Below are 22,633 nucleotides of genomic sequence, written 5' to 3'. Positions count from 1 at the left end.
CTCCGGATGGTTTTGTGCCTCACTTGAAGGAAACGAGGTCGCAGCTGGAGGGAAAGGCCTCTTGGGGGCACTTCTTGTTGCTGACAACGAGGGTGTGTGCGTGTGCAGGGGCCTCCAGGATCCGCTTCTGTCCCCGGGATCACGCCGAAGCCGGCTCTTGGCTTCGGGGTGAAAGTCTAAGATCTCATCCCGTCGCTGCGCCCCATTTGGGAAATTAGGGCGCGGAGGCCAGCACCGGCCTGTTCAACGACACGCAGCGGATTCGAAGCCGAGCCGGCCCGGAACAGGCCCAGCCCAGGATGTGGGGGTTGCTGAGACCCGCACCTCGAGGCCTCGGGCACCGGGTGGGTGAGGCTGCGGAACCCCAGTCTACGCGAGCGACGAGCGGCGTCCCTGGCACCCGAAAACGAAGCGTTTAGGAGAGCTCTAGCGGGGGACAGAGGGACAGTGGGGGCCACAGGACCAGAGACACACACCTCCAGAATCTCACCTCGCGACGCCATCTTCTGTCCCCATGGAAACTGCGTCCGCGGCCGCAGCCGTTCCCGGAGCAGCGAGGCCCGGCCGGAAGCGGGGATGGAGCGGCCCCTGCTTCCGGCCGCTCTGCCCGCCCGCGGACTCTATGGTCTTCGGGGTCCGGGGCGGCCTCCGGGCCCGCGGCGCCTGCGCGGGGAGGAGACGCGGCGTCCGCGCTCTCGGCTGCGGTCGGGCCCGTCGCGGCGCGCGAAGCTGAGGCCCGGGGCAGGGGCAGGGGCAGGTCTCGAGGGCCCCCGACGCGGGTGGCGGCACCTGGGGGAAGCGGCGGCGGTCGGGCCGCGCCCTCGGTTCTCTCCTCAGGACAACCCCACAGTGAGCGACGGGCGCGCGGCCGGGCTCGGCCTCCAGCGTGTGTGGGCGGGGGGCGGGGGGCGGGGCTGGGAGCGGCAGGAGCGCGGGGCCGCCCGCGGGGACGCGGGGCCGCGCGAGGAGGAGGGTGTTGGGCGGTCGCAGGCCCACCCCGTACCGCCGCTCACGTACCTTCCCCGCCCACGGCCTGGGGCCTCAGATGGTCCGTCTCTAGAAGGAAGACGCGCCAGCTGCCCTCCCTGCGGCTTCAGGCTCTTCCGGGGGAGCACGGCTACGCCCGCGCATGGACACCGCGCGGACAGCTCGGGTCACGCCGCTGCCTAGGCTCGACCGTCGCCAACAGAAACAACGCGGCTTGTAGCCCTGAAAACCACCGTCTGGCCCCGCTCGCCCTTTTCGTAAAGGATGGCTGGGAGCACACCTGCCGCGACCCAAAGTAGATGGTGAGACCGAATGGCCCCTAGCGCAGCGAGCGGCAGGGATGGCCGCACAGCAGCCGGTTCTCCTGCACCCAAGTCCTGTGAGCGGCCTGAAGGCGGCGCCAAACCGCCGAGCCACCCGGGCATCCCTACAGTGCAGTCGTGTATAAGAGAAGAGGTCGATATCCAAAATATGTAAAGAACTGGGATCCCTGGGTGGCGCAGCGGTTGGGCGCCTGCCTCTGGCCCAGGGCGCGATCCTGGAGACCCGGGATCGAATCCCACGTCGGGCTCCCGGTGCATGGAGCCTGCTTCTCCCTCTGCCTGGGTCTCTGCCTCTCTCTCTCTCTCTGTGACTATCATAAATAAATAAAAATTAAAAAAAATATATATATATATAAACTTATGCAGCTCAATAACAAACCAAAACAATCCAATTAATGGGCAGAAGACATGAATAGACATTTTCCCAAAGAAGACATACAGATAGCCAACAAATGAAAAGATGCTTAACATCACTCATGACGTAAATGCACATCAAAATCACAGTGAGATATCACCACACATTTGTCAGAATGGCTATTATCAAAAGAATGAGAGTAACAAATATTGGCGAGGATGCAGAGGAACAGGAACCCTTGTGCACTGTTGGTGGGAATGTGTCTTAATGCAGTCACTCTGGAAAACATGAAGGTTCCTCAAAAAATTAAAAACAGAAATGCCACATGACCCAGTAACTCCACTACTGGGTATTCATCCCAAGAAAACAAAACCCTAATTTGAAAAGATAGATGCATCGCTGTGTTCACTGCCACATTATTCATAATAGTAGCTAAGATATGGGGACAGACTAAGCGTCCATCAATGGACATCTCCCGATGAGTGGAGAAAGAAGATATGCTGTATATATTCGATGGCGTATTACTTGGCCATAATAAAAATGAGATCTTGCCATTTGCAACGACATGGATAGACCTTGATGGTTTCACGCCAAATGGAAATAGGACAGAGAAAGACAATTACCATATGATTCCACTTACATGTGGAATCTAAAACAAAACTCAACTCCTAGAGAATAATTTGATGACTGCCCGAGGGGAGGGTGGAAGGGTGTGTGGAGGACAAAATGGGTAAAGGCATCAAGAGGCACAAACTTTCAGTTATAAAACAAATAAGTCATGGGGATGTAATGTACCTCATGATGACCTATAGTCAATAATACTGTATTGCAAATTTGAAAGTTGCTAAGAAATCTTAAAAGTTCTCAAAAGAAAAAGCTTTCACCATCAATATGTTAAATAAGGACTTTTTTTTTTTTTTTTTGCAGATACTCTCAGTTTAAGAGAGTCCCTTCTCTTCCTAGTTTGCTGAAATGTTAATGATACATTCTATTGAATACTTTCTCTGCAGCCCTTGAGATGATCCTATGATTCTCCACTTTATTCTGCAAATGGGATGAATTACATGGATTTTCAAGGGTATAATTAAGCTTGCATTCCTGGGAAGAAACACATTTGCTTATGATATTATGTAGAAAAGAGTTGACATAGCAGGCCTGAGACTACTGTCCTTAGGAAGTCCTACTTGCAAGATTGGTCTTTGGCTGGTGTCTGGAACTTTGGTTTCAGAAGTGTTTCCACCTTTCCAAAGTGGCTCACTGTGCCTAAACTGTACAAACTATGTGGTTTATGCTGAACACCTGCTTCCTTCTGGGAGTCAAATTTTGGTAAGTACGTGCTAAATAGAGGTTGCTTATGTAGCTATCCTCCAATAAAATCCTTGGACACCCAAGTCTCTTACCTGGTAGACAACATTTCATACATGTTATCACAACTTACTGCTAGAGACATTAGGCAAATCTTATGTAATTCCACTGGGAGAGGATTCTTGGAAGCTTGCTCTTCTAGACTTCACATTTTCTTTTTACGGACTTTAGCTTTGTATCATTTCATTATAATAAATCATAGCCAAAGTATGCCGAGTCCTGTGAGTTCTCCTAGCAAATCAGTGAGTCTGGAGGTGGTCTTGGGGATGTTTAGTAGCTATAGTACACTTTTTATATATCATTGAATTTCATTTGCTAATATTTTGTTCAGGTGTTTACATACATTATGAGAGAGATTGGTTTGTAATTTTACTTTCCTGTAAGGACCTTGTCAAGTTAGGCGTTAAGGTTAAGTTGGGCACCTGAAATGAGGTGAGAAATATTTCTTTTTGTTACATGAAGGAAATTGTGTAAAATACTTTATTTCTTTAGAAGAAGGATTCACTGATGAAGCCACCTAAACCTGGATTTTTTTTGTAGGAGATTTTATCATGACCAAATTTCTTTAATGTATACTTGATTTCAGATTCAGATTTTCTATTTTCTGAGTAATGTTTGGAAAAATTTGTGTTTTTAAAACATCTTCCCATTTTTATACATTTTCAAGTGTGTTGATGCGAAGTTTCTCATAACAGCCTCATGTTTTTTAATGCCTACAGGATATATAGTGATAGCCCCTTTTTCTTCCTGACTTTTTTTTCTTGATTATTTTTTTAAGATTTTGTTTGTTCTTTAAAAAAAAAAAAGAACAGGGTGTGATCCTGGAGACCTGGGATCAGTCCCATGTCGGGCTCCCTGCATGGAGCCTGCTTCTCTCTCTGCTTGTGTCTCTGCCTCTTTCTCTGTGTGTCTCTCATGAATAAATAAATAAAATCTTAAAAAAAAAAAAGATTTTGTTTATCAGAGAGAGAGAGAAAAGAGCAGAGGGAGAGGGACAAGCAGACTCCCAGCTGAGTATGGAGCCCAGCGCAGGGCTCAATCTCACAACCCCAAGATCAGGATCTGAGCCGAAATCAAGGATTGGACACTTAACCAAGCAAGCCACCCAGACGCCCCTTTATCGATTATTTTTGATAGGTGTTTATCAATTTTAGTAATCTTTCTTAAAGAAACAACTTCTGGTTTTTCTTCACTCTATATTTGTTTTCTCTTAATAGATTTCTGCTCGTCCTCAGTTCCTTTGTCCTAGTTTCTTCAGGTTTTACTTGGTGTTCTTTTTGAGATGGAAACCTAAAGCTTACCTTTTCAGTCTTTCTTCTCTAATATTTGTATTTTAAGGTTATAAATTCCCCTCTACATGCTAATATGGCTGCATCTTGTAATCCAATGTCCTGCTAAATCAAACTAACATATAATTGTACTGACTTTTTGTTGATCCTTTAGGATTTTTTATGTTCATGGTGATCATTTTCTTTTCTTTTTTTTTTAAGCTTTTATTTATTTATTCATGAGAAAGAGAGAGGCAGAGACATAGGCAGAGGGAGAAGCAGGTTCCCTGTGGGAAGCCCAATGTGGGACTCAATCCCAGGACCCTGGGACCACGCCTTGAGCCGCTCAAGCACTGAGCCACTCAGGCATCTTTCATGGTGATCATTTTCAATTAAGGAGAGTTTTACTTCTTTTTTCTCAATATGTATGCCTTTTGGAGTGTCTGCCTGGCTCAGATGGTAGAGCATGTGACTCTTGATCTCTGGGTCATGAGTTCAAGCCCCACATTGGGCCTAGAGCTTACTTTCAAAAAAACATAAGCCTTTTTTCTTTTTCCTTCTCCTACTGCTCTGGGCCAGCTAATACAATATTGAATAGAAGTAGTGTGAGTGGATATCTGTGCCTTTTCCCCAATTCTAGAAAACATTCAGTCTTCCACCATTGAGTATGGTATTTCAGAGATGCCTTCTACCAGGTAAGGAAATTTCTCTTCTTAGTTTACGGAGAATTTTCATCGTGAATGGGTGTGAATTTCATCACAGCTACATCTATTTAATGATCAAATGCCTTTCCTCCTTTATTCTATTGATTTGGTGAATTTCACGTATTGATTTTTAAATGTGAGACCAACTTTACATTCCGTGATAAATTCCACTTGGTCATGTTATGTTGTTATTCTTTTTACATTGCTGGATTCAATTTGCTAGAATTTGAAAACTGTTTGCATCTATGTTCTTGAGGGATACTAATCTATAGTTTTGTTTCCATGTGAAATATTTGTCAATCTTGATATCAGGGTGTCATAAAATGATCGGAATTGGGAAATGCTTCTCTTTTTCTATTTTCTGAAAGAGTTTATATAGGATTATTATTTCTTCCCCAAATGTTTGATAGAATTCATCAATTAAGTCATCTGTACCTGAAGTTTTCTTTAATGGGAAGGCTTTTCATTATGAATTCAATTTCTCTTTTTTTCTTGAGCCAGTTTTGGTGATTTGTGTCTTTTGATGAATTTGTTCATTTCATAACACTTATCAAATTTATTGGCATAAAATTGACTATCAATAACCTTCTGATCCTTTTAATATGCATAAGATCTATAGGAACATTCCCTCTTTCATTTTTTAAAAATATTTTATTTATTTATTCATGAAAGACAGAGAGAGAGGCAGAGACATAGACAGAGAGAGAAGCAGGCTCCATGCAGGAATCTTGATGTGGGACTTGATTCCGGACCCTGGGATCATGCCCTGAGCCAAAGGCAGACGCTCAACCACTGAGCCACCCAGGCGTCCCAGGTTTTATTCTTCTTTCTACTTTGCTCTTTTTTTTCTAGTTGTAGATAAAGTGATAGACCATTGATTTTATTTACTTTTTAATTTTTAAAAGATTTTATTTATTTGAGAGTGAGCAGGTGAGCGGGGAGAAGGACAGAGGGAGGAGAGGGAGGAGAGAAAATCTCAAGCAGATACTGAACTGAGCACGGACCCCGATGAGGGGTTCAGTCCTACCACCCTGAGATCATGAGCTGAGCGGAAATCAAGAGTAGGATACTTAACGAACTGAGGCACCCAGGTGCCCCAAGACACTGATTTTAAATCTTTTTTTTCCAGGGCTCAGTCAGTTGAGCATCTTGACTTCGGCTCAGGTCATGATCTCAGGGTCCTGTCAGGTTCCCTACTCAAGGGCGAGTCTGCTTCTTCCTCTGCCCCCTTCCCCTACTTATACTCACTCTAAATAAAATCTTTAAAAAATTTCTTTTTCTGGGGATCCCTGGGTGGCTCAGCGGTTTAGTGCCTGCCTTTGGCCCGGGCTGCGATCCTGGAGTCCTGGGATCAAGTCCCACGTCGGGCTCCCGGCATGGAGCCTGCTTCTCCCTCCTCCTGTGTCTCTGCTTCACAGAGATAGTCACAGAGAGAGAGAGAGAGGCAGAGACATAGGCAGAGGGAGAAGCAGGCTCCATGCACCGGGAGCCTGACGTGGGATTCGATCCCGGGTCTCCAGGATCGCGCCCTGGGCCAAAGGCAGGCGCTAAACCACTGCGCCACCCAGGGATCCCAATAAATAAATCTTTAAAAAAAATTTTGTTTTCTAATAAAAGCTGCATTGTAGGCATTTTAATGTTTTCATTATTATTCAAAGTACTTTCTAATTTCCCTTGTGAATTCTTCTTTGATCCATGAATTCTTTACAAGTGTATTATTTAACTGCTAAATATTTAGTGTTTTCCCAGTGTGGCAACTATCAATATACTGCCCCTCAGCTCCAGATTCACCTTTCAGCACCTATTCTGTATTCTGGGGTAGCAGACTAGACTCTTAAGAATTTCTCCCTTGCAGTGAGCATGATGATAAGATGATACTAGAAGGATACTGCAGGAAGAAAGGGGCTTTCCTGGTTCCAGTATGCATCTGCTCTTGCTGCGCAGTCTGTCAGAGACGTGTATGTGGGGGGGACATCCAGTGGTGCTCTGCCCTAGCTGTGTGCCAAGAGTGGAGGGTCCTGCAGCAATCCTCTAGCTCCAGCCCAGGTTTGGCGACGAACTTGCCAAAGCCTCACCACCTGCAAAGCATCCAGCTCCCTCTGTACTCCTGCCCACCAGCTCAGCTTGCTGCATCCCAGAGGGTGTTTCCCAGAGGTTTCCTGATATGGACACCAGAGGCTCCAGATCTTACCCCTGCAGTAGTGCCCCAACTCTTCTGCATACCCACCCACTAACCTTGGCCCACCCACGCTCTGGAGTGTCATTTCCCAGGGCCCTCCCAAAAGAAACACCATGTACATTCACCACGTACTCTACAAAATTGAATCTGATCAAGATACTCATTTCACAGCAAAGGAAGTGTGGCAATGGGCTTATGCCCATGGACTTAACAGAACTTCCCACACATATTTCATCACCTGGAACCAGGGGGCTTCACTAAAAAGTGGAAGAGCTTCCTGAAGACTCAGTTATAGCACCAGGTGGGAGACAATCCATGAAAGAATGATGGCTGATTTACAGAATAAAGTACATCTTTGAATCAGAGACCATTATATGGTGCTTCATCCCCCTGGCCAGCATACAATTGATCCAGGTACCAAGAGGTGGGAGTAGGAATGACTCATCTTATTACACTGTATCAATCCACAGAGTTTTTGCCTCTTATCCTGAAAAATCTGAGCCTGCTGATTTGGAAATCTTACTTCTCAAGTGAGGAATGTTCCACAAAGGGATGTAACAATGGCACCATTGAATTACAAGATAGGATTGCCACTTGGCCATATGGGGCTCCTTATGCCCCACACATAAACCACTGGGTGAAGAAAAGGGAGGGGGTCCAATCTACTGGCTGGAGTAATTGATGCTGATTCTCAAGGGAAATTTCTACTGCTGCTATACAATGGAGGCTAGGAAGACTTTGTCTGGAACCCAGAGGATTCTCTGGGGCACCTCTGAGTGCATCCATGCTACCCAAAAAGCAGGGCAATTAAGGACCAAGATCTTTTAGAATGAGACTTTGGGTCCCTCTACCAGGTAAAGAGCCCAGAGCAGCAGAAGCTCAGCTGAAGACAAGGGAAATATGGAATAGGTAGTTGAAGAAGAAAGCCATGGATCCCAACTATGACCTTGGACTAGCTACAAAAATGACCAACTAGAAAAATGAAGACTACAATAGCTTTGCATGTTTTTCTTTTATTTTTGTGTTTATTTGTACACACTGTTTTCTCCTTTTTACTTCCCTTTTAATGTACAAATTGTAGGAGGTCAACTTTATAATTTAATCTTTAGGTAATAGAATATTTAGTGGAACTAGGACTAAAATTGTGGAGTAATTACTACAGTCAGTTCTGGATACAGTGACTATTGGGACAGTGTCTTCTCATTTGTGAGAAAGGTGAGAACATCACTTTTAAGGATAGATCTATCTTATTGGTAGGAATGTAACTGATAGGGAAGTTCAAATATGTATCGAAGAGCACATATGGAATCTGAGTAGTCAAAAAGATGGATTTTGTTACCTATTTTTTGCCTCGGCTCCAGGTTCACCCTTTAGTACCTATTCTTTGATAATGGACTGGACTCAGCATTCCTTCCTTACAGTGAGCATGATGTTAGCTTTGTCAGTAGAGGGCAGTGGAGGGACACTCAAGGAAGGAAAGGATTTGTCTTCTTGGCTCCAGTGAGCTCTGGTTTGTTTTTCCGTGCTCCAGTGCCATGGTCTCTCAGCAGTGCAGGTGCATAGGGTCATCAGGGGCCATCAGGGGCCATCAGGTGGTGCTCTGTTCCAGCTACACACCAGGAGCAGACACTCCCTCAGCAACCTGGCAGACCTGGTCCAGTCCCAATCCCAATGACTACTTTGCTGTGGCCCTCCTGAAAAGGATACTGCATGCTCCAGGCCTTGCACCTGGAGCAACCCCCTAACTCTCTGCATCTGTACCCTCAGTCTTTTTTACCTTTGCCCTGGACCATCATTTTTCCCAGACCCCTCTAGGCATGGACACCACATACCCACAGCAGTGCCCCAACTCGCTCTCTACATCTGTTCACCAACTTTGGCTCTTCTCCCTGGAGGGTTAATTCCCATGGCCCTCCATGCCCTGTGTGGAGGTCATGCACTCCAGGCCTCATCACACAGGACACTCCTCTAACTCTTTTGGTCACCTTCCCAACAGCCTTGGCTCACCTGTGGCCTGAAGGTTGTTTCCTGCAATCTTTCCAATGTGGATACTGTATGCTCTGGGCCTGGTGCCTGCAGATGGTATCCTTACACTCCCTGCACCTGCTCACCAGCCTCAGCTTACCTGTGTTTAGAGGGTTGTGTCTTGCCTGACAACTGTGAAGCAGCTCCGGCCTAGCTAAACCAGTGAACTTGTCTACCATCCAGTGGGCTGAAGTGAGGTCTGAACCCCCGCCTTGGGGTTGGGGGACCTTGCCAAGTTTGTCCTTTCTTGAGTACTCTCCCTCAGTCCTCAGGTCCCCTTTTAGAATTCTCTTTACATCTTTGTAGTTATTCTTTTTGCCATAATTTATTAATTCTTTATAGTAATACCCTTTTTATGTTTAAATGATTGTATAGCTTGTCTCCTGATTGGACCTAGATTGAACCACCTAGCTATTTTATTGTTACTGATTTCTAGCTCAGCCCCATTATTGTCAAAGAGCATACTCTTTTAAATTGAGAATTGCTTTATGGCCCAGTATATTTACCATATACTGATCAATATTCTGTATACTAGGGAAAAAAACTGCATTCTAAATGCATATGTATTATAAAGAAATTAACAGGAAAAAAAGACAAAAAGAAAGTCTTTAACTGGCTACTATTTCTGAGGTGCTCTATTCCTTTCTGAGAATCTGAATTCCCATCTGTCGTTTCCTTCAAGCCAAATAACTCCTTTAGCATTTCTTGTAGTGCAGGATTGTTGACAGCTAATTCTCTTTTATCTGAAAATACCTATTTCAACTTCATTCTTGGAAGTATATTTTTGGTGAATGCAGAATTCTGACTTGACCTTTTTTTTCATTTTAGTATCTTAGAGATGTTGTTATATTCTCTCCTGGCTTCCAAATTCTACTGAGAAGCAAACCATCGTTATTCCTCTATATGAGGTATGTTGTCTGCTCTTGATGTTTTCAAGATTTGCTTTTCATCTTTAGCTTTCAATGATTTGACCAGGATATCCTAGTGATGGCCTTTCTGTGTTTCTCTAGGTTTGTGAAGTATCTTAAATCTATAAATCTCTCTTTCATCAAATTAGGGAGATTTTTGACTATTGTTTTCCTAAATGCTTTTTCTGCTCTGTTCCTCATTCCAACAGGATCTCAGCCATTATTAGAAGTCCCTGGATATAGGGCACCTGGGTGGCTCAGTGTTGGATCATCTGCCTTTGGCTCAGGTCATGATCCCAAGGTCCTGGGATCGAGTCCCTTATCAGGCTCCCTGCAGGGATAGAGGCAGAGACACAACACAGGCAGAAGGAGAAGCAGGCTCCATGTAGGGAGCCTGACGTGGGACTCGATCCTGGGTCTCCAGGATCACACCCCGGGCTAAGGCGGTGCTAAACTGCTGAGCCACCGGGGCTGCCCTGTTAGTTTTAAAGATTTTATTTAGGGGCACCTGGGTGGCACAGTTGGTTAAGTGTCTGCCTTTGGCTCAGGTCATGATCTCAGGATCCTGGAATCAGCCCTGTGTCAGGCTCCCTGCTCAGTGCTTCTCCTTCTCCCTCTGCCTGCTGCTCTATTTGGGCTCTCTCAAATAAATAAAATCTTTAAAAGGAAAAAAAAAAAAGGATTTTATTTACTTGAGAAAGAGAGCACAACCCTCAATCATAAACTCTTTGTCTGCTTTCTTCAGTATTTGGGTCACTCTTCTCTATTCTTTTACTCTGGTTTTAAATAATATGGGCCTGGGATCCCTGGGTGGCTCAGAGGTTTGGCGCCTGCCTTTGGCCCAGGGAGTGATCCTGGAGACCCAGGATCAAGTCCCATGTCAGGCTCCCTGCTTGGAGTCTGCTTCTCCCTCTGCCTGTGTCTCTGCCTCTGTCTGTCTCTCGTGAATGAATAAATAAAATCTTTAAAAAAATAAAATAAAAAAATAAAAATAATATGGGCCTATCTCTTGACTGCCAGTAATTATTAGATCCAGAAATTATGTATAAAAATATAGTGTCAACTCACTTGGGAACTAAATGGTTTGAGGCTACGGCAATTTTGATAAGTGTCAGCTTACCTGTTTCATCTTGTTCCTAGTAAGGAGTCCTGAGCTTTTTATCTGTTCACAGTTCCCTCCCACTGGCGGGTCCTGAATTCTAATTATCAGTACCATATATCTGCCAAAAATTCTATTCTGCTTTTCAGAGCTTTGCTCTGAAAAAGATAGCCTCTGGCCCCAAGACTTGGTAAATATCTTGAGAAGATGATTGTTTGTGTTTTAAGCTCCTCCAGCCCTCAGTTTTGTTTCTCCAGTGTTATCAGATAACCTGGCTCAGCAGACTTTTTCCTGGCTATAACCCTCTATCTGGGCAATGCATGGATTTTTAGCTTCTTGCTCAAACCCAGAATCAGCAAATACCCCCAGAGAAAAATCTGCTGCAAATTGTCAGCTCACTTCTCTATGACTCTCCCTACTTTAGAATTTCAGGTCCCCCAGTCCTCTTTCCTTCAGTAATTCCGAGGCCCTTTAAAAAGATAATTTTTATATTTTATGTTTTTTTTTAGTTACTGAGGCACTACTCAGCCAGAAGCAACCTTATCCTACTAATAAAGTCTCCAAGCATTTGTAAAATACTTTTCTTTCCTCTGAACTCTGAAAGCTGACTGTCCCCAAGGAGTTAATTTAACATTCCATCTTAAAAACAAGTAGGAGAGGAGCAAACTGTTTTACGGCATATTCCCCATAATCACAGCTGCATATAAAATATATATACATATTGTCAAATATTTGAAATGACTGGGATGGGATTATGGCAAACTGTATGTTTGTTTGCTTTTGGTAGAAATATTTCTGAAATGTTACACTGTTTATAAGAAGTATACAAGTAAATGTAGATCATCAGGGAGGGGATGGAGAAGGAACTCAATGGCTGAAATACAGCAGTGGGAGCAGTGGGAAGATTAACCGCATAAATCTTTTTTTTTAAGATTTTATTTATTTATTTGACAGAGAAAGAGAGCGCAAGCAGGGAGAGCAGTGGGCAGAGAGGGAGACGGAGAAGCAGGCTCCTTGCTGAGCAGGGAGCCTGACATGGGGCTCCATTCAAGACCCTGGGATCATGACCTGAGCCAAAGGCAGGTGCTTAACTTTTATTTTATTTTTATTTATTTATTTTTAAAGATTTTATTTATTCATTCATGAGAGACACACACAAAGAGAAAGAGAGGCAGAGACACAGGCAGAGGGAGAAGCAGGCTCCATGCAGGGAGCCCGACATGGGACTCGATCCCGGGTCTCCAGGATTGGGCCCTGGTCTAAAGGCAGTGCTAAACTGCTGAGCCACCTGGGCTGCCCTTGTTAGGTTTTTTTAGATCACTTGTTCCAATTACAGGATATGGGGTCTTACATGGTTTATTTAAACACTGTACCTTTTCTTTTCTAATAACTATTAAAATCTTGACAGTGCAGCTGATTACCTATAGTCTCTCTTTCCCTAGAACTTTATTCTAGCCTTTTAAACCAGGACTCAAAAAAAAATAAATAAATAAATAAACCAGGACTCAGCATACTATGGCCTGGGGCAAATCTAGCCTGTTTTTCCCTTGAGCTAAAAATAGCTTTACATTTTTACATGGTTAAAAAAAGTCTACAAAAAATATTTTGTGACACATGAATATGATATGAAATTCAAATCTGTGTTCTCAGTATTACTGGAACACAGCTGCATCCGTTCACTGACAAATCATCTATGGCTCCTTTCATACTACAATGCCCAAGTGGAGTACAGGCACATGTCAAAGATAATACAGGTTTGATTCCAGACCACCACAACAAAGAAATACTGCCATAACGTGAGTCAAATGAATTTTTTGGTTTCCTAGGGCACATAAAACTTAGGTTTACTCTGTACCGTACTCTACAAAGTGTTCACTACCTTTATGTCTAAAATACCCTACATATTTATCTTAATTAAAAAATAATTGCTGGGGTACCTGGGTGGCTCAGTAGGTTGGGCATCTGACTCTGGTTTGGGTTCAGGTCATGATATCAGGGTTGTGGGGGCCATTCCTGCACTGCCTTGGGCTCCATGCTCATCGGAGTCCGCCTGAGAGTCTCTCTCCACCTCCCCACAAATAAATAAATCCTTTAAAAAAATGAAAAAAAAATTGTTAAAAATCATCTGAGCCTTCAGTGAGCCATAATCTTTTTGCTGGAGGAGGGTCTTGCCTCAGCAGTCCTGCCGCTGCTTCACCATGCACTTGTGTGTTATGGAGATGGCTGCTTTCCTTAAACCTCATGAACCAGGGATCCCTGGGTGGCGCAGCGGTTTGGCGCCTGCCTTTGGCCCAGGGCGCGATCCTGGAGTCCAGGGATCGAATCCCACATCGGGCTCCCGGGGCATGGAGCCTGCTTCTCCCTCTGCCTGTGTCTCTGCCTCTCTCTCTCTCTCTCTGTAACTATCGTAAATAAATAAAAATTAAAAAAAAAAAAAAAAAAAAAAACCTCATGAACCAACCTCTGCTAATTTCAGAATTTTCTTGGGCAGCTCTCTCACCACTCAGCCTTCATAGAATTGAAGAGTTTTGGCATTGCCATGGGTTAGGCTTTGGTTTATAAGGAGTGTTGAGGCTGGTCTGATCTTCTATCCAAACCACTCGAACTTTTTCTGTATCAGCAACAAGACTGCTTTGCTTTATTTGTGGGAACACCAGAGCAGCACTTCTAATTTCCTTCAAGAACTTTCCTTCACGTTCACAACTTGGCTGTTTGGCACAAGAGGTCTAGCTTTCAGCCCATCTTGACTTTTGACAGGTCGTCTTCACTAAGCTTAGTCATTCTAGCTTTTAAGTGAGAGACGTGCAACTCTTCTTTTACTTGAATATTCAGAGACCATAGTAGGGTTATTCGCTTGCCTAAGTTCAACACTGTTGTGTCTCAGGGAATAGGGAAGCCAGAGGGGAGCAAGAGAGATGGGGGACAGCCAGTCGGTGGAGCAGTCACAGCATGCTGAACATCTATGGCCTAACTTTTCTCCCTAACGTGTGTGTGGTTCATTGTGCCTCCATTAATTACAATACCAACATCAAAGATCACTGATCACAGAGGACATAACAAATATAACCACAAAGAAAAAGTTTGCAATGTTGCAAGAATTACTAAAATGTGACAGACACGAAGCGAACAAATACTGCTAGAAAAAATGGTGCCAATAGACTTGCTCAACACAGGGTTGCCACAAACCTTCTATTTGTAAGAAACACAGTATCTGTGAAGTGCACTAAAGCAAGGTATGCTTATGGTTGCAACAAAGACCACATAGCCCTCAAAATCTATCTAGTGCTTCATGAAAAAAGTTTGCCAACCCCTGCTAAAATACGTCTGAATGATGTATCACAGAGGAACTTTCTGATGTGGTTAGGCTGCAATTCATGACCCTCCCTGTATCTGTGCCTTTTACCAGGACATTTTGTAGTACTTTCCCACCTGGGCTCTGGGCACAGTCATATGACTTGCTTTGACCAATGGGAGTCTAAGAGACACAACACAGAGGCTTGAAGTAAGTATTGCACAATGGGGGTTATTCTTCTGCTCCTTTGCCACTGTCATGTGAATGAACCCAGGCTAGTCCCTGGAGGATGACTCATGAGAACCAGAACACCCCAGTCATTCTAGCTGAGGCCAGCCTAGGTTTGCCAAAAGCCCCAAATCCCAAGATCATCAAAGCTGCCTGGCTGACACACAAATGAGCAAGCCTAGCAGAAATCATCTAAACCAGTCCGATCAGCTGAACCCCAAGGCTCAAGAGCCACATAACTGAAAAACTTGATCCTTTGATGTTAATACCAAGCTGTCTTTGGCCAAGGCTGTGAAATTCTGTAACATTGATTCAAGAACATTTGAAAGCCAGTGCACAGAGATGTCCTAATCTCCTGAACATTCTAGTGTCCGGCTCAACTCTGGCTCCAAGAACAGAGTTCTACACAGCTTTTTCCCTGCATCAAGAAAATCTTTGTTCCAGTACTTATCAAGTTTACCCTGGGAACAATCAGCTTCTGAGTGACAGTCAAGTGGAGCATCTGTGAACTCCCAGTTATTCAGGTTTTAGTGTTTTTGTATGAACAACTTTGTGACTGGTTCAGTCAATATTTTTTCTTGTGAATTAGCATACATATTGGGGAAGATATTTGAATGTTATTTGCTTAAAAGCAGTAGATACAAAAATAAATACTAGTATTAGCTTTTCTAAAAAAAAAAAAAAAAAAAAAAAAAAAAGAGCCACATAACTATTGTCACATGCCACTGAAGTTCATGGTGGTCTGTTACATATTATTCTGGCAATAGAAAACTGATACCATGAACACATGAATTTTAAAAGTTTCTTTTGCCAAAACAGGTTAGGGATTTTTATTCTTCTGAGTGCAGTTTAGGGCTCTGATGGTGGGGAGAGTCTGAATAAAGCACAAAAGTCCAGGGGTATCTGAGTGGCTTAGTCAGTTAAGTAAGTGTCTGACTTTTGGTTTTGGCTCGGGTCATGATCTCAGAGTCTTTTTTTTAATCTTTTTTTTTTTTTTTAATTTTTATTTATTTATGATAGTCACAGAGAGAGAGAGAGGCAGAGACACAGGCAGAGGGAGAAGCAGGCTCCATGCACCGGGAGCCTGATGTGGGATTCGATCCCGGGTCTCCAGGATCGCGCCCCGGGCCAAAGGCAGGCGCCAAACCGCTGCGCCACCCAGGGATCCCATGATCTCAGAGTCTTGAGGCTGAGCCCCATGTCAGGCTCTATGCTCGGTGTGGAGTTTGCTTGTCTCTCTCTCCCTCTGTTCCTCCTCCCCTGCTTGTGTGTGCATGTACACACACTCAAGCACTCTCTTGCTCTCTTTTGCTCTCATTTGTAAAATTAAATAAATAAATAAATCTTAAAAAAAAAAGGCACAGAAATCTGGAATTCCAACGCTTGGAGCGGGGCATCAGAATGCATTCTGAATTTCTACAGAAATAGCTTGTACTCATAATGGCATTCAGTAATACCTGTGTTTGTTCTGTGACTGAAGCTGCCCACTGGGTCAAGCAAATGCTAAGGCCAGGACTTGATGTACCTCTTATCTGCAACAGTAGACAGACAGACTCCACCATTTATGGAAAAATAATTCAATTTATTTCCTATTTATAAAGTGTTAAAAAAGTGCCTTGGGTATAGAATCTAAATGTCTACAGTGTGATGAGTTAGGAGCTCAAAAATATCACTCTTTGCATCCATTAATTATGTTTGCTGCAAAGAAACCAGGTGCCAGGAGCCCCTCCTGTACCAGGCTAAGTGATAGCTTCCTAAGGATCAAGCCTCACAGCCTTCTATGAGGAAGAGAAGTAGAGAGCAGGAAAGGAAAAGGGGCAGAACTGAGGTAGGAGGCCAGGGAGGGTTATGTACTAAAGCCTGTATTGGGAAACACTTTAATTTGCAAGAGGGAAGATCTTCCTTCTTGACTATTAAACACAAATGGTCTGAGCCTGTCCTATGAAAGTCACATTGCTTCCTGTGCATAGGGTAAACCCCACCCCACAGAGCCATAAATGTGGCCTCTGTCAGGAAGGAAAGGCACCCATCAGTGTGACCAGAAGCAGTCACCTTTGGACTTGTGTGAACTCCTTGCGCAGCCATAAAGAGTCCTGGTAGAAGCGAGGATCGCCCAGTCTCACAGCGGTTCGTTTGTAGAAGTAACAGTATAGCACTGCTGCTGTGAACAATAAATAGGAAAGAAACTTCAGGGATGCTCCTGAATATTCATTACAGGCTAAGGACACAACCTAATAGGGCAAAGGAGCTCTGCCTCATGATTTCCCAGTGACTACTAGCAAGGGCAGTGGGCCATCATCTTTCCTGTTCTTGTCATGGCTGTTCCACTCATCCCATTCTGGCAATGATGGACTGGGAAAGCAAGGACCAAGGCCCTTAGCTGCCTGAGCCACAGGTGAGACCAAAGTGAGGCCTGAGGTTGCTCTGGTCCTTACCTAGTCTCTGGAATACAAATAGCGTTTGAAGTCCATCTGTCCAGACAAAGCGGTTGGAGTTTTTCCAGCGTAAGTTCTGAAGGAGACATGAGTAGAAAGGGAAAGTTTAGTGACCAGATGAGCTGCAGAAATGCTGCTTGGTTTTAAATCAGGCTAATATCAGGACACCTGGGTGGCTCAGCAGTTGAGCATCTGCCTTTGGCTCAGGGCATGATCCCAGGTCTGGAATTGAGTCCCATATCGGGCTCCCTGCAGGGAGCCTGCTTCTCCCTCTGCCTAGGTCTCTCTGCCTCTCTGTGTTTCTCATGAATAAATAAATAAGAATCTTTAAAAAAAAAAATCAGGCTAATCTCACCCTCCTTCTTCCTTCCCACAACTCCCAGGAGTATTTCTCAAAGGAGCTTCAAACTCCCTTTTCTGTGCAAAGGAAATATCCTTTTAAGTCTGAAGGAGGAAGTTTGAACTTAGCTACTTATTCCCTTTCATTCCATGGCCTTTTCCAAGGAGAAGTGCTACACATTATCTCAGGACTGCAGTGGTGGTCACTGTCTGGCCTTGAAGATCTCAGGCTCAGTTCCTGTCAGATTAAGGCTTAGTGCACTCAGGATTTAATCAGATTAACAGCTTTATAGTACAAAGTACAAAGCCAGGACCTATTTTGGTCCCAGGACCCAGAGCAGAGACAATCCTTTTCAGGAAGCACCTAGAGAGACTCTGGCACTGCTGTTTCTTTCCTGTGAGCCCTACTTCTCTCTGTGGAATAACAAGGGCAACTTAAGAAGGTTTAGTCTAAAAAGGTGGCTTTATTTTTTTTAAAGATTTTATTTATTTATTCATGAGAGACACAAACACAGAGAGAGAGAGAGAGAGAGAGGCAGAAACAGAGGCAGAGGAAAAGCAGGCTCCATGCAGGGAGCCTGACATGGGACTCGATCCCAGGTCTCCAGGATCACACCCTGGGCTGAAGGTGGCGCTAAACCGTTGAGCCACCGGGGCTGCCCCAGAAGGTGGCTTTAGTAGAGAAGTGACTAGGGAAGCCTCCTGGGCTTTTCTTGTGTTTGATCAAGATGAGTACTTGGGAAACATAGGCGACGTTTCCAAAGAGATGGAACAGTTCATGAAGCAGGAGAAATCTGGAACCATGAAAACTGGGATCTACTGTGAGGCCATGTTGGCACCTTGGAGAGGAGTCCTTCTGGTATAAGTGATGAGAACAGAGTAGAGGGCATGAGGTACTAAAGGGCAAGTGGCACTCTTGGCACAGCCATTTCCCACGGGACACTGATATCTAACAATATCTTGTCCCAACACCTACCTGCCCAAACAGCTAATGATGAAACAGAGTCCCCTTCCTGTTTTACCTCTGGCAGGACTGTTTGGGGCAAAGGTGAACGGAATATTCCAGAAGCGTCCCCTAACTCTTGGATAAGGCAGTCTTTTAACATGAAAGGTTGGGCAGAAGTGCTTTATGCAACTCACATATGCCCAAGCCCAGGTGGCACCACATTCATTCACCACAAACACACCTGTTTCCTGTCAAGGATTCTGTGAGATATAAAAGAATGATGCTGGGATCCCTGGGTGGCGCAGCGGTTTGGCGCCTGCCTTTGGCCCAGGGCGCGATCCTGGAGACCCGGGATCGAATCCCACATCGGGCTCCCGGTGCATGGGGCCTGCTTCTCCCTCTGCCTGTGTCTCTGCCTCTCTCTCTCTCTCTCTATCATAAATAAAAAATAAATAAAATAAAATAAAATAAAAAAATAAAAGAATGATGCTGAATTCCTAGGGAAAAGATACTCCTTGCTCCTTAAGCTCTGCTCTTACCATGACCCAGACATGAAGGGAGATGCTGAGGGCAAAGTACACAGCTGTGAGGATGATGGTCCCTTTGAACTTGTGGAATAGGAGGTTGACCAAGCCAGCCTGGAAGACGAAGGTGTTGAAGAACATGAGGAAAATGATGATGATGTTGAAGAGGATTGCGATATCCTGGATGCTGTGGACATCAAACAAAGCACAGCCAAATGGAGGTCTGTGTGATGATCCAAGAGCTGGCTCTGAGTCCTAAGGGACACCATGAAGTCTGGTCTCCCCTGTGCTCTAGCCTTCTGAAACCCGCCCCCCCCCCTACACACACACAGGTGTTATGGGCCTTTGGGGCCCAAATGACATGAGGTTTAACTACCTGCAGGCCCCATCAGTGAGGTGCAGCCCACAGACAAGGCTTCCCTGCTCTGACGCTCTTAACCTTCTAGACACTTGGGAGGAGAAGCTGCTTTCTTCCCTATGTCTAAAAAAAGCCAGTACCACCTGTCACACATTTCCATCTAGTGAGATGGCAATGCCTTTCCCCTAATCTTGGCATGGCCGGTGTCTTAGTGCCATTCAAGTCTCAGTTCTGATGTCCCCTCTTCAGAAAGCCTCCTTTAACTCTACTGCCTTAGGTAGCCCTCCCCTCTCCACCCCATCTGCTTTCCATCCACTGTATGACATTTGTTACTATTCAAAATTATCTTTAAAAAAAAAAAAAAAATGTAGGGCAGCCCGGGTGGCTCAGTGGTTTGGCACCACCTTTGCCCCAGAGCCTGATCCTGGAGACCCAGGATCGAGTCCCATGTCGGGCTCCATGCATGAAGCCTGTTTCTCCTGTGTCTCTGCCTCTCTCTCTCTCTCTCTCTCTCTGTCTCTCATGAATAAATAAATAAAATTTTTTAAAAATAAAATAAAAATAAAAAATAAAAAAATGTATTCGTTGTCTCTTTCCACTTGAGTGGAAACTCCATGAGAGCAGGAAATTGTCAGCTTTACTGCTGCACCTGGAATACTGTCTGGTAGGCCAATGAACACTTGTTGAATGAAGGAAGACAGTGTCAAACACCAGTCTTCTTTCTTTCTTTCTTTTTTAAGGATTTTATTTATTTATTCATGACAGATACAGAGAGAGAGAGAGAGAGAGAGAGAGAGAGAATGAGGCAGAGACACAGGCAGAGGGAGAGGCAGGCTCCATGCAGGGAGCCTGACATGGGACTCGATTCCAGGTCTCCAGGATCATGCCCTGGGCTGAAGGCAGGCGCTAAACTGCTGAGCCACCGGGGCTGCCCAAACACCAGTTTTCTATTGATAACTAGCCTCATGGAGTCTGTAAGCCACTGGGGAAGAAAAATGCCAACAGCTTCTATCCCATATATATAACTGATACAACTGCCCTTTTAACCTGTGGTTCTGTAATCCTCTTTCATGACAATGTAAGACAATATTTCTACTCACAGATAGAGAAAATGACCCTCTGACTGCTCCCTGGATCCCAGACCCTTGTTAGAGGTATATAAATACAGGACCCTTGACATGTCTATGGAGTACCCAAGATATGCAACATTTTATTTTCCCTGAGGTTTCTCTATTAATAACTTTAAAATGCTAAATCACAATTGTCAGCTGTCCAGTCCCACCCACTGAACTCACATGAAGAGCACCAGCTGGATGACAGGAGCCATCCGGAGTAGCTCCGAGAAGGAATTGACAAAGAGGTCATAGGACAGCAGCAGGAACTGCAGTGAGAGCACCAGGCTATAGTTACTGGTCTGGAGCATCTTCCTTCTGCTTTATTGGGCCCCCAGGGGCACATTCCACAATTTCCCAAAAGAAAGCTCCTGGCTTTCTCCCCAGCACTGAGGGAGAAGCACTAGTTCCTCAAATCAGAGCTGTTTACCTTGAAGACAAGGGCCTGTTGGGGAGGAGGGAAGGGGGAGAAATTCATTAATACAGTAAATATTTATTGCGGCTCTAATCCATGCCAGGTGTAGGTGCTTGGGATCCGTCAATGACCAAAACCACTACCATGTCCAAAAAACCCAACTAGTCACTCCTTCTGGGGAGCGTTATCCTCCAAACTTTCTCCATGCCTGGAAACTTCTAAATGCAGAGCTCTTTCTTTTTTTCTTTAAGTTTTGTTTATTCTTTTTTTACATAATCTCTACACCCAACGTCGGGCTCAAACTCATGACCCAGAGACCAAGAGTCACATGCTCCTCCAACTGAGCCAGCTGGGCGCCCCAGTGCAGAAATCTTTCTAACCACTTTTGAGTTCAAAGGAATCTAGGAGTACTACAAAGAGTGTCTGTCTGGTTGTGCAATCAATACTAATTCTAATACGAACTGCAGCAGCAAGCCTTTATATTATCACTTACAATATGCCAGGGACTATTTTAAGTAATCGCTACAGCCAACGTGGGGCTCAAACTCTTGACCCTGATCCCGGTTATCGAATCACATGCTCCACCAACTGAGCCAGCCAGGCACCCCTGCCTGGGGCTATTCTAAGCACTAAAGTTCTGTAAATCTCACAATAACCGAGTGAAGCAGAAGAGTCACTATTATCACTCTACCCCTTATGCAGTTAGGACAACTGAGGCTCAGAGAGGTAAAATAACTTGTCCCAGCTCACAGAGCTGGGATTGGGATTCAGGCAGCCTGGGTCCAGAGTCTGTGCTCCTAACTACTCCCCAAAGCTGCCTCTCACATAACAGGTGGGCTGACAGGTAACCAGGTGGGAAGGATGTGGGAGCCAGAGAGGCAGGGAGGGGTGCAGGACGTGAGCAAGAAACCGCGCTCTCCTGCAAGGCTCTGTTTAAGGTGGCCACAACAGAGTGGCACCATATGAAGGGGGCCTGGCCCTTACTCCCGCATATTCCAAGGCCCAGGAATTGTTCTGGGGGGTGTCCTGTGACCCTTCCACCTCGGTCCAGTCTCTAAGCAGATCTCAAGATGCTCTCAAGTGTCAGAGCACAAGGTCGAACGAACTAACATCTGTAAAACGTTTCACGACCGTCATTATTCGTGAGGTTGCTTATCCTACCCCCGTCTCGAGCTCCAGCCATCAGTGCGATAAACTTATCACGTATTATTCTATCGTGATACACGTGGCGCCCAGGACAACTTCGGCAAAGGGGAGAACGAAGGATTCCCTCCGTCGTACCGAGGCGAGGACGCGCCTACAGGGCCAGAGTTCAAGTCAGCCCCGCGGGTCGCAGGTGGGCAGAGCGGGCCTCCCGCGACCCGCGACCCCAAAGCCCACGGCGCCCCGCCCCCGCTCAGGGCAGCGGTGGCCCGGCCGGCTCGGTCTGTCCCAGCTCCCTCCCCCGCGCGCCCCTTGTCCCCGGGGCAGTGTTCCTCTCCGTCCTTCCCCACCCACTTCATAATGGGGCCACCTTGGCAGAACACCCACCCTACACCGTAACGACCGAGACCCCGACTCGCGCCGTCTCACCCGCTCCGCCCGCGCGCTCTCCTCCCGCTCCGAGGCGCGACGCCGGTTGTCATGGGGACGCCGTCCCGGCTTCCGGAAGCCGCTGGTAGGTCCCGGAAGTACATGGCGGCCGCGGGCTCCGCGTGCGCCGCGCACCCGCCGGGCCCCGGCGCTCCCTCCGCTCTGCGGTCCGCGCGGCCGCCGCGTTTGGGCAGGCCCT

The 22,633-nt window shown here is 45.6% G+C and overlaps 2 protein-coding genes and 2 long non-coding RNA genes across 15 annotated transcripts in view; 1 reads left to right on the top strand and 3 right to left on the bottom strand.

Moving 5' to 3' along the window:
• TMEM216 (transmembrane protein 216) overlaps nt 1-672 on the bottom strand; it is a 29,712-nt gene extending 29,040 nt beyond the window's left edge. For 3 of the 9 annotated variants that reach the window (XR_012013524.1, XR_012013523.1, XR_012013525.1), the window contains exon 1: nt 491-671. Coding sequence is in view for 2 of the 9 variants with exons in the window: in XM_072789369.1 (XP_072645470.1) it covers nt 491-503 (13 nt within the window). In the remaining 7 variants the exon portion in view is untranslated. Of the gene's footprint in view, nt 1-23 lie in introns of all 9 variants that reach the window. The other 6 variants (XR_012013526.1, XR_012013527.1, XR_012013531.1 and 3 more) reach the window with 5 other exon arrangements.
• Nucleotides 636-12,278, top strand: LOC140612237 (uncharacterized). Its single transcript, XR_012013532.1, has 3 exons — nt 636-849; nt 1,046-2,991; nt 10,035-12,278. It is a non-coding gene; the product is annotated as an uncharacterized lncRNA (long non-coding RNA).
• LOC140612238 (uncharacterized) lies at nt 11,050-14,968 on the bottom strand. The gene is made up of 2 exons (XR_012013533.1): nt 13,662-14,968; nt 11,050-13,451 (listed from the first exon to the last, which is right to left on the bottom strand). It is a non-coding gene; the product is annotated as an uncharacterized lncRNA (long non-coding RNA).
• A 1,326-nt stretch (nt 14,969-16,294) lies between these two features.
• On the bottom strand, nt 16,295-22,568 carry TMEM138 (transmembrane protein 138). 4 transcript variants are annotated; one of them, XM_072789339.1, is made up of 5 exons: nt 22,435-22,568; nt 20,631-20,892; nt 18,993-19,164; nt 17,169-17,244; nt 16,295-16,894 (listed from the first exon to the last, which is right to left on the bottom strand). In XM_072789339.1, exons 2-5 carry the CDS (start codon nt 20,756-20,758, stop codon nt 16,782-16,784), a joined length of 489 nt encoding a protein of 162 aa, XP_072645440.1. In that variant the 5' UTR covers nt 20,759-20,892; nt 22,435-22,568; the 3' UTR covers nt 16,295-16,781. The 4 variants fall into 4 exon arrangements, with proteins under 4 accessions (XP_072645440.1, XP_072645443.1, XP_072645442.1 ...); XM_072789342.1 differs by lacking the exon at nt 22,435-22,568 and adding an exon at nt 22,393-22,415; XM_072789341.1 differs by lacking the exon at nt 22,435-22,568 and adding an exon at nt 22,144-22,280.
• Nucleotides 22,569-22,633: the final 65 nt, after the last annotated feature.

The sequence above is a fragment of the Canis lupus genome, chromosome 21 (genome assembly GCF_048164855.1).
Source record: "Canis lupus baileyi chromosome 21, mCanLup2.hap1, whole genome shotgun sequence".
Classification (NCBI taxonomy): Eukaryota; Metazoa; Chordata; class Mammalia; order Carnivora; family Canidae; genus Canis; species Canis lupus.
This window is presented reverse-complemented; position numbering and strand designations above follow the sequence as displayed.

What these genes read in the sequence shown, in the direction of transcription:
- TMEM138 (XM_072789339.1), bottom strand. Translation starts at nt 20,758, where the DNA reads ATGCTCCAGACCAGTAACTATAGCCTGGTGCTCTCACTGCAGTTCCTG. An exon ending in CCCTTCATGTCTGGGTCATG is followed by an intron (nt 17,245 to 18,992) that starts GTAAGAGCAGAG and finishes TGTCTCCTTCAG; the next exon opens with AACTTACGCTGGAAAAACTC. An exon ending in ATTTGTATTCCAGAGACTAG is followed by an intron (nt 16,895 to 17,168) that starts GTAAGGACCAGA and finishes TATTGTTCACAG; the next exon opens with CAGCAGTGCTATACTGTTAC.